General features: G+C 42.6%; 1 protein-coding gene across 1 annotated transcript in view; it reads right to left on the bottom strand.

The window, feature by feature from the left end:
* Positions 1-1,791: 1,791 nt before the first annotated feature.
* Positions 1,792-13,846, bottom strand: part of SYT2 (synaptotagmin 2) — an 82,727-nt gene continuing 70,672 nt past the window's right edge. The window contains exons 9-10 of the mRNA XM_061630340.1: positions 6,902-7,035; positions 1,792-1,998 (exon numbers count right to left, since the gene is read on the bottom strand). Of these exons, the coding sequence (XP_061486324.1) occupies positions 1,792-1,998; positions 6,902-7,035 (341 nt within the window). The remainder of the gene's footprint in view (positions 1,999-6,901; positions 7,036-13,846) is intronic.

Raw genomic sequence — 13,846 nt, 5'->3', positions numbered from 1 at the left:
ATTGACATCTGGTACCATGTATGAAACAGAGAGGCCCCTTCAGTGATCAGTGCAAAAACTAGGTAGCAAAGATAATATGGCTTATCCCTTTGGGATCAGCAAAGAAACCATAAATGTTTTTGGCAGCCAGACAATACTGTATATCGAGCAGGAGATACTTTGGTGCATCTTTGGTCCTTAGGTTGGAATGGATTCATTCTCCCTCTGGCCTCCTACATGCACAATGCTCCCTCTTTGCTGAGTGTGACTTTGGGGGAAGGAGACGGCCCCCAACTGAAAGCTGCTTCAACTCTCAAAACCAAATTAGATAAGTTAATAATCTAAGAATAACATAGTACTCTGTGGGCCTCTTGGCACACCTGCCTGTCCTTTTTGTTACCTCTGTTTCCATCTAGCAGAACTTGAACCTCAAAGCATTAGAAAAACACAGGCACCTCCCACATACCTTCAGCTGAAAATTCCTTAAAATGTCAGGAACCTAGGAAACTGTCATATACTGAGTCAGACCACTTGTCCATCTGCCTTAATATGGCCTACACTGACCAGCAGAGAGACTCCATGATTTTAGATATGGGACATTCCCAGTCCTACCTGAAGACACCAGGGATTGAACCTAGGATCTTTTTGGAGACAAAGCACATGCCCTACTCATGGACCCAAACCAACCTTCTGACTACAAATTTCTAGATCTCTTCAGGTTTAGGTTGCCGCATCCACAAAAGAGAGATGGCAGCATAAAGCAGGATGAGAAGTGTATGCAAATCAACCCAGGGCTGCTGTTTTTTCAGGGCTGCAAAGCTGCATGAAGGTTCGTGCTACAGTTTTTCAAGATGCACCCAGTTTGACACTGCTATCTAGAACCTAATTAGCTTGAAAGGGTTGGCCTTCTAATTTCCAGATGGTTAGGCTACTAGGCCTAGCTATCTGCATAAAAATCTTATGATGGTGTTCTTAAAAAAAAAAAACCCACCAAAGATAATTTTATACTGTGCCCTGTACACTTGGACAGGAGAGTAGAAACATACAGGTGTAGCTGTTATGCTCCAATAATCTCCTAGTATCACTCCACTGTTCTGAGTAAGAACAGAAAATGACAAGGAAGCAGAAGACCCATTGCATTACCTAGGTATTACAGGGCAATTAGCATTAGGTAATATGTACGCTGAAAACCACACTCCTCTCACTAAAGAGACTTAATCCACAAGTTATCAACATAGTCAGGGATGTTCCAGTGCCAGAGTTGCTCCTTGTTCTCTCTGCTAGGTGGTCAATGGCTGAAGGCCACCAATCTCAAAGTGTGACGATGCTTATATGGTTCCCAAGAGCATCACGTCATGCACCTTGCTGTATTCCAAAGCAAGCACAGTGTATTGCATCAACTCACATTGTCAGGCTCTGGTATCATCCTAGCACAATATTCAAAGGTCCAATTTATAGAAGAAAATCCCAAAGCGAGTAAAAGCAAAGCTGCTTTGTGCTGCTATTCATGGTGGTCTTGGGAAAACCCAAGAAATAAGCTTGCTTTGCCCTTGAAGAGAACAACACAGAGAGATGACGGAACATGCAGCAGACAAACTACTTTGAAGAATGCGAAAGGAACAGCTATGTCTTTAAACCTTTCCCCCCTGGATGCTCTTGAGGTCATCCGGAATCCCTCTACAGCCATCAAAGAAACAGTATTGCAGCTGTGACAAACGTAACAGAACAGAAACCAAACGTTGCCTAACTGAGGTATCGATAGCTCTGGTCCACTTTGAATGTTCAGTAGGTGATGCTGGGGTATGGAGCTGCCTATTTATTTTTCCCAAGAGCTGCGTCCACCTCTTCTTCAGGCTTCAGGGAATGCCACTGGGCAATGGGGCGGCGTGGGTTGGCCAGCATGTCAGACCAGTGCCTTAGCTCTGTGCCAGAGGCGTTGTTGCCGACAAATACTTTGCCGATGGCTTCATTCTTCCCCAGCTTGTCATAATCCAGCACAGTAATCACAACTTGCACTTTCTGGATAGGAAGCAAGAAAAGAGAGATTATTGTTATTATTTTTATTATAAAAAGAGTGGCTGTATACTATAGCCAGCATGGATTTTTCGCATTCCACAATGTTAAATTGAAAATACCCCCATGCCATTCTGATGATTCCCATAAACTCATTTCAAAACAAAAACTTACAAACCATATAGTCCTGAACTCAGAAACGCTTGCTTAACAACCCTTTAAATTTTCATGGTGATACACAAAACAGTCAGAGAGAATCGAGAGCTCAAATTATAAAAAAAGGGGGGGACCACAGACCCCCTTTTGGACTTTTTTCTCTCAGAGTTCTCATAATGTATTGAAATTCATTAAAAATCAGCTATGTTCACAGAGTACCTGTACTCCTATTACTGACCTTGCCCCATACTCTGACCTTCATCTTCTGCAGTTTAAAAGTTAAAAAAATGCCTGGCTGATTTTTAAATAATATTTAAAAATGTACATGGAACTCAATGATAACATTGGGCATGCTCAGTAATAACCAACTGTCAGTGTTCTAAAAGCCAGACTCATAGCTGCTGGGCTTGCCTAATCAGGGGGCCACACCCACACAAGGCCCTTATTTCACTTTAGACAGTCATGGCTTCCCCCAAAGAATCCTGGGAAGTGTAGTTTGTGAAGGGTGCAGAGAGGAGATTCCTATTCCCCTGACAGAGCTCCAGTGGCCAGAGTGGTTTAACAGTCAGCCACTCTGATTGAAGGTCTGTGAGGGGAACAGGGCGTCTCCTAGCAACTCTCAGCACCCTTCATTAACTACACTTCCCAGGATTCTCTGGAAGAAGCCAGGACTATCTAAAGTGAAATAAAGGCCTGGTGTGGATGTGGCCAGGGACAGCTTTGGTTTACATTTGGGTGGGAGGCTACACGTGCCTGCTATAGAATAAAAAGGTTGGGGAAATGCTGAAAAGCAATGATACTGTTGACAATGTTTTCCTTTTGGAAAGGAAAGGGGCTTCCCCTCTGTCCAGTGCTCACCTGCCCAATCTCTTCCCCTCCCACTCCTCCTCCCCTTCCCCCAGGTCAGTTTCACCTATCCTAAACATGATTGCACAGAAATAAATCCCACTGAACTCAAAAAGTATGCAAATGATCAAACCCACCCTCCTTCTCTTTCCTCCTATCCCCTCCCTCTTGCCCCTTCCCTCCCAATTCCCTCCTTCCACTCCCCTCTCTTTCTCCTTCCCTCTCCTCTCCCCCTGCTCCTCTCACATGGTCATTTATCTATCCTGATTGCATGGGACTAAATCCCAGTGAAATCAATAAGCATGCAAATGATCAGACCTGCATTTCCCCTCCTTCCCCTCTCCTCTCCCTTCTTCCTCCCCTCCCCTCTTCCTTCTTTCTCCTCCCCTGCCCACTCCAGACCTCCCTCTCTACCCCCCAGTCTGTTTTACCTATCCTAACCATGATTGCATGGGAGTAAATCCCACTGAAGTCAATAAACATGCAAATGATCAAACCTGCCCTTCTCATCCCCTCCCCCTCCTGCCAGTTCCCATCCCTCTGCCCTTCCTCCTCCTCCTCCTCCTTCCTCCTCCCATCCCCATCCCGTGGTCAGTTTCACCTATCCTAAGCATGATTGCAGGGGAGTTCATCCCACTTAACTTAATAAGCATGCAAATGATCAATTCATTATCAGCAAACTTGCACAGGATCCCATTTCTTACCTCCCAGATTAAAAAACAGAGAAATTCACTAATAGGCAAAAAACCTTGTGGTTTAAGAACGTACCTATAGCCAACAGATATTTCTATCAAACTTTAAAAAGCAGGGAAATTGGGCAGCTATAGTGAATGCACCAGGGGAGCAGGAGACCTGACCTCCTCTCTGAGATATTGTACTGCCCTACAAATGTGTAAAAATGCAAACACAATTAGGGTTTGTCTTTCACAGTCCAATCCACTTCCTGTGTAGCTTGGAAGAATTCACTATAGCTGCCCAATTTCCCTGCTTTTTAAAGTTTGATAGAAATATCTGTGGGCTAGAGGTACGTTCTTAAACCACAAGGGTTTTTGCCTATTAGTGAATAGTCTCCTATGACCTATTAAAGTTATGTAGGTGCTCAGTTGACCTTAACTTTATAAAAATGGAAAAAATATTAGTTCCTGGCTTACTCCCATGTGTCATGTTTTAAGAGTAATGGGACTGTTCTGGGATTAATGGGCAAAGGATAGAGGGTCATGACAGGACAACTGTATCATTGAAAAAAATCCTGATAGGAAATGGGACTGCATGTTTGGTCAAATATGGGCTTGCTGCTGAGGTGAAATGATATACACAAAATTATATAGAGGCCTATTCACATACCAGTGTTTTGCGAGAGTGATGCATGTGGCATGGGCTGCAAAGTTTAAATTAGTTAATTGCTCAGATTAATCCATTTTTAAAGAGCCAGTATGGTGTTGTAGTTAAAGTGTTGGACCTAGAGACCAGGGTTCGAATCCCCACACAGCCATGAAGCTCACTGAGTGACCTTGGGCCAGTCACTGCCTCTCAGCCTCAGAGGAAGGCAATGGTAAACCACCTCTGAGTACCACTTACCACAAAAACCCTATTCATAGGGTCGCCATAAGTCGGAATCGACTTGAAGGCAATACATTTAAATTTTTATAGTGCAATCTAGTACAGTGGCATGTCTACTCATAATTAAGCCCCAATAAGTTCAATGAGACTTGCTCCCAGGTAAATATGTATATCACTAAAGCAATAATGAACTAAAATGACGTCCCCAATTAGTTGAGCACCTGATTTTTTAAAAAATATGAATTACATTTAATTGGAAGTATTAATAAAAACTGTCATATCTGAGGAAAAACCTCTAAGAAAATGCCTTCCACCACATGTGGCTGCATCATCTAAAAGAAAGTAAGTATTATTCTTCCATAAGAGCTATTATTTTAACCCATATGCAAATTTAATTGATTAATTCGATGAAAACATGTACACCTAATTAAATGAGGCCATAATCCTATATACACTTACTTGAGAATAAGTCCCACTAAATTCAGTAGGGCTTACGTCTGATAGGCATACATAGGATTGTACTGTAATTTAATCCATTGATTCCTATAACGATGACTGCCAAAAGATAGGAGAGTGCATGTCCAAATTCTCGCCCAAGAGAGGAGGAAAATCCTTCACACCAAAATCTTGCACATCAGGGTAAAGCTAGACTGAACCTTTCTCCCACATCTGTAGCTTGAAGTGATCCAGTCCAGGTAAAAGTTTCAACAATAGTTTCTGCTGAAGTTATTATAAGCCCTTCCTTCCTTCCTTCCTTCCTTATTTATTTATTTATTATTTGATATATATTCTGCCCTTCTACCCAGCAGGAGCCCCATATACTCTCTAGATGCTGCTACAGGGATATGTACTAGTTACTATATGTCATTTACAGAAATAATTACATGTTAATAGGACTCTAGATTATTTTACGGATTACACAGAAATGATGAGATTTGGATAAGCCTTAGATGGCTTGAGCTGGTTCATGTTTTTCATCTTTGTAAAACCCTTGAAATCATTAGGTATTAACATTAAACCACACTATTTAAATAGTATACCTAGGTAATGCTATCATAGAATGGCTGTGTAATCTAATTCTGGTGTATGTCCTAATACTTTACCATCATTAGATTTGAGGGGGACCCTGTGGATCAGGAGCAGCCAGCTTCTGTATTCACAAAAGCTATTCTATTCCCCAAGCAGTGGTCCAGCAGTCAAATGCGTTTTGTCACACAACACAAGCTCTTTACAGGTGACTGGGCAACACAAAGCCATAAGAGCTTCACCATAAGAGAATACATGCAGAATATGGCAAAAGGTGTTACATACAAAATTCAAAAAAGATATGCAATATTAAAATGTGGAATATCTTTCTCTCTCGGTGTTAAACATGGTTAAAATTACACCTTGACTGAAATGTGAGGAAGGGCTGCAGAAGACACAAAAATCACTTGTGGGTCAGCTTTGGCCCATGGGCCACCAACTAAACACCCATCACCTGAATTGCTGGAATCAGGGAGGGAGGGAGAGGGGGAGGGAGGGAGAGGGGGAGGGAGGGAGAGAGAGAGAGAGACTGACTTAATTTTGACACAGCTAAGAGGACAACTAGAGTCCATCCCTCCTTCTCTCTTATTCCATATAATATCTGTACTAAATGAGCAAAGATGCGCTACACTATACACAACTCCGGTTGCAGACACTGGAACTACATCGACTCTAGCAGACTTCACCTTTCTCTTTACAACATTCATGTCCTATTGACCCCATATGATGGGAAACACTGGAAAGCTGGTGTGGTATAGTGGTTGTGTTGGATGACTAGGGAGATCTGGATTCAAATCCCCATTCATCAGTGAAGCTTACTGGGTTACCTTGGGCAAATTACTATATCTCAGGTCTAATTTACCTCACAGGGTTGCTGTGAGGATTAAATGGGGAGAGGGAGAAGCATCCATGCTGCTTTGAGCCCCTTGGAGGAAAAGGTGGGATATAAATGTACTAAGTAAATAAAATACTGCATTTTTACCTATAATGTAGTACAAAATGTGTCCCTCATCAGAGAATGGTTGGACCAGGCAGCCCTGGACTTGTGAAAAAAAAAAAGTCAAAACCTTTCAGGATTTACCCTGTACCCATCTCACCAGGCTTTTTAAAGCTTAATCCTTAAGCACATCCCCTTTCCAAAACTGAACCACTGTCAACAGAGAAACTAGGCTAGATTATAAAGAGATTTGGATCTTGCACTTTGAGAGGCAAGTGAGTTTTGCTAATGTAAAATCCCGGGGTGCAGACAAGGTAACAGAGGTCCACTGATGAGTGTTGTGACCCTTCGCATCTCCCTCCCCCAAGTAAGAAGCAGGGGAACCTGTATCTGCTCAAAGGGAATTTCAAAGCTGAAGGACTCATTGAAGTAGGGGTTCAGAGTCTTCTTCTTGACAGTGGTCTTCTTCTTCTTGAGCCTCTTGCCATTCTGCAGCAGGTGAATCTTCACATAGGGATCTGAAAAGCAAGACCAAACCGTTCAGACTTTTGCAGGCAGCAACACACATTGAAAGACTGGAGCACAGGGAAAAGGAAACCTCAAGGGAAAACAGGCAGTCTAGGAATCAGCTATGATGCACAGAGGGAAAGATAGGACAGAGAAGCCATGAACACGTTGTCCATAATTCAAAACAGCTGGTAGTTTAGAGCAGCCTTTATAGAACATCTTTCCTGTGGATTTCTGCTCCTCTCAGAGAGTCCTTATATGTTTGTAAAAACTCAAGCTGACCACCAACTTGGACAAGAGAATTAGACAAATTCATGGAGGATAAGGCTATCAATAGCTAGTACCCATAATGGCTGTGTACTACCTCCAATATCTGAGGCAGTATGCCCCCCGAGTACCAGTTGCTGGGAATCACGAATGGGAAGAGCACTGTTGCCCTCAGGTCCTCCTTGTGGTTTTCCTATAGGCATCTGGCTGGCCACTGTTAGAATAGGGTGCTGGACTAGATGGGCCTCTGACCTAATCCAGCAGGGCTTTTCTTATGTTCTTAGGCACTGTAAGGCTGGTTCATAATTCTCTAGTGACATGGTTGACATTTGAGATTGGATCTGCAATATGTGGTTACAGTCCCATGCTGGACGCTGGAATGAAGCAACTTTCCATAGAGTCAAAGAGATTTCATGTAGACCAATACAACTCTCCCTTTTGGGATGTGTTATAATGCCCTAGATATAAATGGTCACAACCACATGGGAAACTGCTTCACATTAACCACTGCCTAATGCAGTGCCACTCACACATAGTCTCATTTTCAAGTAGCATCTATGTTGCTGGTATCAATCAGGCTAAAGCAGCACGAGGTCAGGGCCCAACATACAATGAATTCTGAGCACGAGGCCCCAATGACTTCTGCACAACCAGGACTGAACAGTCAGCCAGCTCTACAGACAAGGCTGGATTAAGGTGGTTGGGGGCCCTGGTGCAGTGCTCCGAAAGGGACCCCCCCTCCCACAGAAAGGAATGCATGATTTTGTTTTTTAAAAACTTACTGAATTAATGTTTGTTTCTGTTAAATGTATTTGAATGCTGCAACACATGCATACTCATACCTGAATGATGTACATTTCTGGGGGGGGGGGAATACTAATAAAACAGCAATAATAAAACAATGGCAGATTATACACTAGAAAAGGCCACAATAAAAAGAAATGTAAGTAGGTGCCTAAAATACAAACTGTGGGTATGTGCCTAATATCAGATGAAATGACAATGAGTTCTACAAAGCAGGAGCCTTTCCTTACAATTGGCCTTTTCTTGCCTTTGCTGCTGCAAAGTCATTGACTATGTCCTCAAACTCTACACTGTGCAGAAGACTTGTTTCTGCACTCATTGGCACCAAAGCATTCAGTCTTGCATCCAACATGCTTGTCCTCAGTTCATTTTTAATACAAGCCATTTTTGCAAATGATCTCTCAGCATTGCAGTTGGTGATGGGCAGGCACAAGTAAATTCTGAGGGCAACATCTACATTTGGAAAAAATACTCTCCATTTTGTTATCTCTTATAATTGTTTTAGGATTGCAAACATGAATGCTTCACAAAGCTTTTAAAATGAAGAAATTATTCAGGAAAAGATTAATCTTTTGGGCAACAATCTTATACATTTACACATTTGCACCATCACTGAGGATGTTTTCACCTGACATCTTAATAAAATTGCTGAGGAATCCAAATCTTATTCAGTGCAGTTTTGTAGGCATTTATGCACGTCAATAACTTATCAGTAATTGGATAAAATGATTCTACTCCGAATTTCCAAGACTTTATTCCCTCATGTTTCATCAGGCATGAGCATGTAAGAAGTGTTAAGTTTTTTGGCTTCTGAAGAATCTTTCCCACATCACTAAGGTCAAATGCTTGATGCTCAAAGATTTGAAAACATCCATGCAACACAGCAATGTAGCAAAGCAGCAAAGACAAAATAAATTAGTTTACAGTTTTTAGTGATTGTTTTAGAGACTGGACTTCTTCACACAGCACATCATGTGTTGTGGGCCACTGGATTTTTGTTGTTGTTATGTGCCTCCAAGTCGACTACGACTTATGACGACCAAATGAATCAGTGACCTCCAAGAGCATCTGTCATGAGCCACCCTGTTCAGATCTTGTAAGTTCAGGTCTGTGGCTTCCTTTATGGAATCAATCCATCTCTTGTTTGGCCTTCCTCTTTTTCTACTCCCTTCTGTTTTTCCAAGCATTATTATCTTTTCTAATGAACATCTTTTTAAAGGTGATTAGACAAAGCAGAGTGTGAGACCATGAGCCCTTTCCTATTGTTAGCCTCCACAACGTTAGCTTATTCACATGTAGATTGGCTCTGAACCTGGAAGTTCCATATAGGAGGACCCAGGATTTCTGTATCCTGATGTTGACTTGTCAGTCACAGCTATGACTTCACTCATTGACTAAAAACACTGAAAAGGCAGACAAAGCAAGACTGGCTCATCTGTCTGCATGTTTTACTTCCTAACTTCCTTAACAAAGGGCTGATTTACTTTAAAAAAAACAAAAAACCCAAAAGCTCAGAATCTGGGTCCTCTTGCAGGCAAGGTCCTGGTGCAATCGCTCCAGTTGCACCATGGATAATCCAGTCTTGCCTACAGACACCAAGCTCTTTGTCTTGCCTATTCATTATTGAATATACCAAAAAGAGAATAAAAAGCCTGTCTTTTACAGTGAGTAACCACATTCAATTCAAGTTTTCCCACTTCGGATAATCAGAACTCCACAGAGAAAGCACTATCCCAAGATTATTTTCCTGGCTACTTACTAACTTGTCAGCCGATCAGAAGTAGATGAAGATAAAATGTCCTCCTTCGTTTAACTGCTAAATAAACCACTGGATTGGTGGTTAACTGGGTGCACGAAGCTGCCTCTGTAGATATAGGCTGCATTCAAACATAGCACTAAACCACAGTTTAGCACTGCAAGAATGCAACACAGTGATCCTCGGGGTCATCTCAGATATGAAGGTGTTCCTTACCCACATTTTTCCTGAGATACAGTAGGGCCCTGCTTTTTAGCGGCCCACTTTTTGGCGTTCTGCTAATACGGCGGTTTTCAGTTAGAGTAAGGCCCCACTCATATGGCTCTTGTTCTGCTTTTACAGCATTTGTTGGGCGTTGGGCAACATTTTAATGATGGAGTTCCGCTTTTCGGCGGGTTTCGCTTTTCAGCAGGGGTCTGGAACGTAACCCGCCATATGAGTGTGGCCCTACTGTATTGGGAGGATGGGGAAGTAGATCAGAACTCTGGATCCCTCTTGCACCCATCTACTTACTTATTTACTTACTAACTTAATACAATGTTATACCAATTAATAGAACACAAAACTCTAAACAGTTTACATTAAAAAAAACAAGAACTGATAAAATATCCTGAAAAACCAGATAAAACCAAAATGCAATTTTATCTCACAAATAAAACTGACAGCATACAAAACAAAAACAGAAATTAAGAATCAAGAGTCCAGAAAAGCTTGGGTAAAACACACCAGGTTTTACACAGCATTTAAAGGTCACTACACTCTCTGCCTCACAAATTACCCAAGGGTGGGCATTGCAGAGGGTGAATACTACCATCGAGAAGGCCTGCTTCCACATTGTCACCAAGTGACAATCTTCTGGGTGTGGAACGACCAGCAGGATTTCTCAGAATTTAAAGATTGGCTTGGTCTGTATCAGAGGGACTTTAAATATCAACCACAAAGCTTTGAACTTGGCTCAGTAGCTAATGGGCAGCCTGGTAAGATTTTTGTTTTAATAACTTATTTTAAAAAAGCAATAGGATGGCATTACACATATCAATCAAATCAGATTTTTCAACCCTTTTCAACATGTTTAAAGCTGGGTGTCCCACTAAGCACCCTAGCAGCTACATTTTTCATTAGCTGTAGCTTACAAACCAGGCACAAAGGTAGCTCTGCATGCAGTGTATAAGAACATAAGAAGAGCCTGCTGGATCAGGCCAGTGGCCCATCTAGTCCAGCATCCTGTTCTCACAGTGGCCAACCAGGTGCCTGGGGGAAGCCCGCAAGCAGGACCCGAGTGCAAGAACACTCTCCCCTCCTGAGGCTTCCGGCAACTGGTTTTCAGAAGCATGCTGCCTCTGACTAGGGTGGCAGAGCACAGCCATCATGGCCAGTAGCCATTGATAGCCCTGTCCTCCATGAATTTGTCTAATCTTCTTTTAAAGCCGTCCAAGCTGGTGGCCATTACTGCATCTTGTGGGAGCAAATTCCATAGTTTAACTATGCACTGAGTAAAGAAGTACTTCCTTTTGTCTGTCCTGAATCTTCCAACATTCAGCTTCTTTGAATGTCCACGAGTTCTAGTATTATGAGAGAGGGAGAAGAACTTTTCTCTATCCACTTTCTCAATGCCATGCATAATTTTATACACTTCTATCATGTCTCCTCTGACCCGCCTTTTCTCTAAACTAAAAAGCCCCAAATGCTGCAACCTTTCCTCGTAAGGGAGTCGTTCCATCCCCTTGATCATTCTGGTTGCCCTCTTCTGAACCTTTTCCAACTCTATAATATCCTTTTTGAGATGAGGCGACCAGAACTGTACACAGTATTCCAAATGCGGCCGCACCATAGATTTATACAATGGCATTATGATATCGGCTGTTTTATTTTCAATACCTTTCCTAATTATCCCTAGCATGGAATTTGCCTTTTTCACAGCTGCCGCACACTGGGTCGACATTTTCATCGTGCTGTCCACTACAACCCCGAGGTCTCTCTCCTGGTCGGTCACCGCCAGTTCAGACCCCATGAGCGTATATGTGAAATTAAGATTTTTTGCTCCAATATGCATAATTTTACACTTGTTTATATTGAATTGCATTTGCCATTTTTCTGCCCATTCACTCAGTTTGGAGAGGTCTTTTTGGAGCTCTTCGCAATCCCTTTTTGTTTTAACAACCCTGAACAATTTAGTGTCATCAGCAAACTTGGCCACTTCACTGCTCACTCCTAATTCTAGGTCATTAATGAACAAGTTGAAAAGTACAGGTCCCAATACCGATCCTTGAGGGACTCCACTTTCTACAGCCCTCCATTGGGAGAACTGTCCGTTTATTCCTACTCTCTGCTTTCTGCTTCTTAACCAATTTCTTATCCACAAGAGGACCTCTCCTCTTATTCCATGACTGCTAAGCTTCCTCAGAAGCCTTTGGTGAGGTACCTTGTCAAACGCTTTTTGAAAGTCTAAGTACACTATGTCCACTGGATCACCTCTATCTATATGCTTGTTGACACTCTCAAAGAATTCTAATAGGTTACTGAGACAGGACTTTCCCTTGCAGAAGCCATGCTGGCTCTGCTTCAGCAAGGCTTGTTCTTCTATGTGCTTAGTTAATCTAGCTTTAATAATACTTTCTACCAGTTTTCCAGGGACAGAAGTTAAGCTAACTGGCCTGTAATTTCAGGGATCCCCTCTGGATCCCTTTTTGAAGATTGGCGTTACATTTGCCACTTTCCAGTCCTCAGGCACGGAGGAGGACCCAAGGGACAAGTTACATATTTTAGTTAGCAGATCAGCAATTTCACCTTTGAGTTCTTTGAGAACTCTCGGGTGGATGCCATCCGGGCCCAGTGATTTGTCAGTTTTTATATTGTCCATTAAGCTTAGAACTTCCTCTCTCGTTACCACTATTTGTCTCAGTTCCTCAGAATCCCTTTCTGCAAATGTTAGCTCAGGTTCAGGGATCTGCCCTATATCTTCCACTGTGAAGACAGATGCAAAGAATTCATTTAGCTTCTCTGCAATCTCCTTATCGTTCTTTAGTACACCTTTGACTCCCTTATCATCCAAGGGTCCAATCGTCTCCCTAGATGGTCTCCTGCTTTGAATGTATTTATAGAATTTTTTGTTGTTGGTTTTTATGTTCTTAGCAATGTGCTCCTCAAATTCTTTTTTAGCATCCCTTATTGTCTTTTTGCATTTCTTTTGCCAGAGTTTGTGTTCTTTTTTATTTTCTTCATTTGGACAAGACTTCCATTTTTTGAAGGAAGACTTTTTGCCTCTAAGAGCTTCCTCTGACAACAGCCTAATCATGAGGTCACCAATGTGTAGACCAGGACCACCACGGCAAGGTAATCCCTGTCCAGGACACAAACTGAAGTTGGTAATGGGTGCTCTGTGCAATTGAAGTCACCTGGGCCTTTAGCGGCAGCAATGAATCTAGGAGCACTCCCAAATTAGCACCCTAAAATTAGAATAAGAGCCATACCATGATCTGTTCCCCTCTGAAACACCTGAGTTTTCTAAAGTATCTCAGTCCTAATGGACTATGGGTCTTTCTTATTCCCAGCAGGACAAACAGCAATACTGGGGCTCTCCACTGATATCAGGAATGTAGTGGTCTAGGTCTAGGAGAACTACTGCACAGAGTTTCAAATGCACTGGGCTATGCCATCAGTGGGGAACCTTAGGGCCAAGGGCCAAATGTGGCCCCTAGGTCTGTCTAGCTGGCCTTTGGAACTCTTCCTAAGCCACATCCTTCCCTGCGTCCTCATCAATTGCTTTTGCTTGGCTCCAACGAATCCATCAACTGTGACTACGCCCCCGGCTTTTGCCTGGATGGAGAGATGTGTGCAGGGTGCATCTGTATGTGTGAAGAAACGCTGACTTTGCCGTGGCTAGAATGTAGCCTACTGCACAGAAAGAAGAGCCTCCTTTGTTGCTCTGCTCAATTGTTCCTCTGGCCCTGCCCACCACTGACACGGGACCCCTGGAAGGTCCTTTGGCTGAAAAA

Source organism: Rhineura floridana, chromosome 6, assembly GCF_030035675.1.
Source record: "Rhineura floridana isolate rRhiFlo1 chromosome 6, rRhiFlo1.hap2, whole genome shotgun sequence".
NCBI classification, from domain to species: Eukaryota; Metazoa; Chordata; class Lepidosauria; order Squamata; family Rhineuridae; genus Rhineura; species Rhineura floridana.
The sequence above is the reverse complement of the archived record's forward strand: the minus strand, read 5'-3'. Positions and strand labels throughout refer to the sequence as shown.